General features: G+C 46.5%; 1 protein-coding gene across 1 annotated transcript; it reads left to right on the top strand.

Moving 5' to 3' along the window:
- Window positions 1-2,486: 2,486 nt before the first annotated feature.
- On the top strand, window positions 2,487-4,067 carry PENARI_c187G02191 (ankyrin repeat domain-containing protein; the record flags this gene model as incomplete). The annotated part of the gene is made up of 2 exons (XM_022638108.1): window positions 2,487-3,522; window positions 3,631-4,067. The coding sequence occupies 2 exons, from the start codon at window positions 2,487-2,489 to the stop codon at window positions 4,065-4,067; spliced, it is 1,473 nt and encodes a 490-aa protein (XP_022482036.1).
- Between the last annotated feature and the right edge of the window lie 1,274 nt (window positions 4,068-5,341).

Here is a 5,341-nt window from a genome sequence, read left to right as displayed (position 1 = left end):
TAGTTACTAACTATAACAAGTTAGTTACCAATATATTGTGGATCAATTCCAAGTACCGAGAGACGAAATATCTAGCTATGCTTCTGAGAAACGGCATTCTGGTCGCTTTAAGTGGCATCATGCAGCCCCTATCAGCAGTTCGCAATCATAGAATGCAGCCTACTTGACACAGGCTTTGCCAGCGACTTACCCGCCATTCATAGGCCGCGTAAAGACCCGTGCTGTCCATCCCCCGCACATGACCTTGGGAGCTGATGAGCTAGAGCTTCCACAGCGTCCCCGTTCATGGTCTCATTGGGGATTCATCTGCGATAAAAAGTGTAGGCAAGACTGGAAAAAAACATAGGCTTGGACGAGGCCCTCGGCGGACAAGGTTTGCGTTTTCTCGTCACAATTGAGTTTTCCCTGAATAAGATTCCATTCCTCAAAAGAATGGCCCGCTCCTTGTCATTGAGACTTGGTTTGGATTTTCCGTTAATCTCAACCAGCGGATGGTCCAAGTCAGAGCTGATGTACATTCTATCAACACCGTTCTCCTCCGAGTCTAGCTGGTCCAAAAGCTCTCTGATCGGTTGAATAGGCTGCTGTGACGATGTTCTTGTCGACCATCCAAAGGGTGGCTCTCCCTTCTGTATCAGTTGCAAAAGACAGATTGCATCAGCTTGGCGTTCATTCAAGACATAGGACCATGCGAGGGCTCTTCCAAATGGAATAAGTAGCTCCTCTTGATGTCTTTGTCTGAAAATTTCCCATCCGGTTTCAAAGATGTGCCGTACAATGTCTCTGTGTACGATATCTCGTCGGATAATCTGACTGAGCTGGATCAGCACTCTGTAGATTTCCCAGTCGGTCCTTAGATGAAGATATTTGGCGAAAGTTGACTCGATTAGTAGTCTTTGTGGTCTTTGTGCCTCTTGGAAAACATCGAAAATCCGGCGGCAGGCAAGTATTGAAGAGAAAAAGTCTTCGAGATCTTGCAAATTTCCGAGGATTTTTAAGAGCAGTTCAGAAGGTAGAGCAACTAGTGGAGGGATGGTGTTGATTTTATGGACGTCAATTGTGGAATAAGCAATTGAATCTGCGGTTTTCTTGGTGTCCCTCTGAGGCGATTGCGGAAGGTTGGAGTGTATACAGGCCAAAATTTGGCACGAACGAGCACAGGTGTTCTTAGGCATTTTGGTTTTGGAATACTGGTGTGTAATGGATCGAGTCGCCCTGGGGGTGGTCGTGGGGTTTAAATATCAGTATGCGAACATTGCGCCTTGCTCAGCCAAGCGCTTCGCCTCCCGATACATTGATTGGTCACTCTGACCGCTTAGTCAGCATCGATTGATTTGAAGCTCCTAGAGAGTCCTGAGGGGAGAAATGGCGGAAAGAAAGGGCAGAATCCTGGGTGGCATGGGTGGGTAGCTCAACTGGTTCACATGGTTGTCCTGAGAACTGGGCTCGGGTTCCTATCGGCTTTGCAACAAGGTGTAAACTTTTAATCCACTTTCCGCCCAAGAAAGACAATCATAATCTGGGATTTTGGGTTATTTTCATCGTATCTGTGCCGCCAAGTAACATAAATCCCGTTGATGGCAGCATTAGTTGGCTGCAAGCAAGCATAGGAAAGAAATTTCACTCATAAAGTGAGGTGCGATTAGCATGGAAATAGTGGATTTAAGCGGTGCTCTGAAAAAGAAGCCAACCACGGGTACAATTGAGAGTGACTGTTGGCCTCAAAATCTCCCAAACAGTACTTGGGCTTCCCTTGAAGCACTTCAACCTCCATTAACGAGAAGGCGGGACTTTCTGTGGCCGCAATTGAATACGATCTCTGATCAGCCCAACAGAAAGAAGAAGCTCAAATTTAAAGCAGCTAAGGCAGATCTTGACTTCTTCACTCGCTGTCTATATATTAGAAGCTTAAACACAGCCCAAATCTGCCCCTGATCAACGTTGGCTTTATTAACAGTTCAACGCCGTCACCTAAGAAGCCCAGCAGTTACTCACATCAAAGGTCATATTGATTAAAACTTCCATTATTCCTTGTCTTCAGGCAGCCTCGTTATTCGGAAAAGGTGTCACTTTTGCCTGCAAATACTCAAAGACATCCAGAAAAATTCCATTGTACCTTGGCATTGCATAAGAAAGCAAGATGCTAACCGGGCTTCATGACACTAAGGTCTCATAGAACATCGAGTCTTGACCTTGATGGAAAGGGTTATTAGAAGCGTTCAATTAGGATAATGATTATTACGGCCACCTTTTCAACACCTCAACACCTCAACACCACCTAGTTGGACCAGATGCTGCGACCTAGTTGCTCTTATTACATATATAGCATGCATCGACTAAATTCTCATGTGCCTTTTATTCTGCTTCCTATCGCCTGATACATAATGACCAACAGCTTTTGGTCCGTTTAGCTCAAGTAAGATTGGAGAAATCCCTTCACTCATTCTATTGAGTGACAGTTCAGCCATTTGTCCAAGCATCTCGCGATGTCTCTTCTCTCTCTTCCATCGGAAATGAATTTGCTCATTTCAAGCCATTTGAACTCGCCAAAAAACCTTCTCAGCTTCCTCCGAACGAGCCAAAAGTTCTACCATCTCTTGATCAATGAGCTCTACCAACATAATATACGCTCGGATGGTGGATCGGCCCTTTTATGGTACGCAAGTCGTGGGGACGAACTTGGAGTCCGGAATATGCTTCGTGCGGGTGCGAATGTTAACCTCCGATCGCCAAATCGCGCACAGTCGACAGCTCTTCTGGAAGCAGTTTCTACCAAGCATACCAGTGTTGTACAAGCGCTTCTAGAGAATGGGGCTTTGCCAGATGTGGCCGATGCCCGATCTAGAAGACCCTTGGTTTTGGCGACAAATGGTCGTAGCGACGTGGCGATCACCAAGTTGCTCCTAGAGCACGGCGCCATAGCCAACTCCGTTGCGTTTGACAAATATGCTCCATTACGGGAGGCTGTCCGTTCAAACCAGGAATCCAAAGTGGCATTGCTTTTGAAGCATGGGGCTGATACACATATCCTGGACCGCCGAACTGGGATGACCCTCGTGCACATCGCGGCTTCCAAGAACGCTACCCCCGGAATTATCAACATCCTCCTAAGCTCCGGTGTTCAATTGGAGTCTCAAGACAATATGGGCAGAACGCCACTTCAAGTAGCAGCTGACCATTCATGCACCCGCGCTGTGCGCCTGCTATTAAACCTTGGCGCCAATCCAAACTTCAAAAACAATAATCAGTACTGGAAAGGGTGGAGTGCACTTTTCTACGCTGCAACAAATCCCAGCATTCCCGGGAACGGCAGAAAAAGCATCATTCGAGCATTATTTCTACATGGAGCTGAGCTCGATGGTAGAAATCACGCTCAGAAAACGCCTCTACACCATGCCATCTCTAAGGGCGCCATAAAACAGGCGCAAGCTCTTGTTGAATGTGGTGCCAGTATTATGGCTACAGATGCCAATGGAGATACGGTCCTTCATATAGCTGCTTCCTCATCGAGCTGGTGTCCCAGTATGGTGGGCTAGCTTGTTGAAAACGGCGCTGATGTAAATTGGGTCGGCGGTAGACATAGTGAAAACCCAATTTTCTACGCTATCCGGAACGCTTATAACCGACAAGGCATGGAATGTGTTCGAAAACTTCTGTTGCTTGGAGCTGATGTTCAATTTCGAAACAACGATGGGCTGACACCTCTTTCCCTTGCTGTACGCATGGGATCTATTGAGGCAACAAAGATTCTACTCGAACATGGAAGCTGTGCTGATTCGAGAGACAAAAATGGCAAATCCCCTCTGCATTATGCTGCCGAAGCAGGGAATGTCCACAAGATTGTCAAACTTCTCATTCAATACGGGGCTGACGTGAACTCTCGGGATATACTTGGATTCACGCCATTGCATAAGATTGTCGCCAAAGAAGACACGTGGGAAGCAGCGGGGGAGTTGTTAAAGGCCGGGGCTGATCGATACGCCATAGCTGGTGATGGAAACTTCCCTCATGACATGGTTCCTGATGGCGTTTGGGCGGAAACGAAACGTTCCTTGATCCGTTTTTAGATGTCGTGACTGGCGTCACCGCGCTCAGTCACCTGTGATACAGTTCTTAAGTACTATTCATACAACCCTTGCAGGCAGCCTGTTGAAATATAGGATACTTTAAAAGACCACAACTGTATTAGAAATACCAGCCAGAGTCATGGTAAAAATGCGCTGGGTACGAGAAAATAAATTTCGGGGACCGCACATGCTCGGGCCTTTCCGAAGAAGCTTTTACTGTCGATTGTTTTTGTTTCCTCAAATTTTCAATATGGATTGAAAGTAACTTTCGCGTAGGAGATTGAATCTGTGATAACCCTGGTATAGAATGGCCAACTGTCATGGAGGGGCAATCCAAAGCAGTGACAGTCCGTGCGAAATCCATTTTCATTCTCGATCTCGCTTTGTGCGCGATGTTCGCGCACTTGTTGACCCACGGACTGCATAGCTCGGAAACTTCTCACTTGTCTGAAGTCTCTATGGAATGCAATCCGGATTTCTTCTTCGATACACCACTCGAGGAATATTTGAAAGCCTTGTTCCGGGTCTTTGTCATACCACACCCAGTTCCCTCTAATTAACGCCTTCAGCTCTGAGAAGAAATCTTCGGTAGGATTCAAGTCAGGTGAGTAAGGTGGCAGACACACTAGCTTTACCCCCTGTTTCAGTGCACATTTCCTCAATCAATCAGAAAGACGGAAAGACTACTTCTTGCATAATGTATCGGAATTTAAATCGTACCACCTAGTATATATTGATGAATCTAGATGTGACAAACGCAATTCAAAGGGACAGGTTCTGCACCACTTGGCAAGGCCCCTCTACAAGTAACGTAATTCCATCGGGATCAGCGATACCAGATGTTGCCCGCAAATGCATAGGCTTCTGGTTGGCAGTAAATGTATTGTCGACGACAAAGTCTTGAACCAGGCGCCCACGTCGACCCTACAAGTAAACAACCCTCTGCCTCGAGTAAAATCGGCCAGTCCACTCGCGATTCCTCCTTAGCAGGCTGTCAACCTTCAACCCTCATGTCCCCATCAATGCCTACAAGCAGACAATCTACAGGCTCGGCTGCATCCAGCCAGCCACCGCTTGCCGATCAAACGCTAGCTTTGACCGCCACCGTAAAAGGCGCATGCGCTGCACACCTATCATCGTGTTATACAGTATACATAGACATCCTCTCTGATGAAATGCCCCTGTTACTATGACTCGCCCAGATGATTGTTCCTGTGCTTGTATGATGGTTTTTTTTTTATTTTTTGTTTTTTTATTTTATTTTTTTTTTTTTT

The sequence above is a fragment of the Penicillium arizonense genome (genome assembly GCF_001773325.1).
Source record: "Penicillium arizonense strain CBS 141311 chromosome Unknown PENARI_contig187, whole genome shotgun sequence".
NCBI lineage: Eukaryota > Fungi > Ascomycota > Eurotiomycetes > Eurotiales > Aspergillaceae > Penicillium > Penicillium arizonense.
The sequence above is the reverse complement of the archived record's forward strand: the minus strand, read 5'-3'. Positions and strand labels throughout refer to the sequence as shown.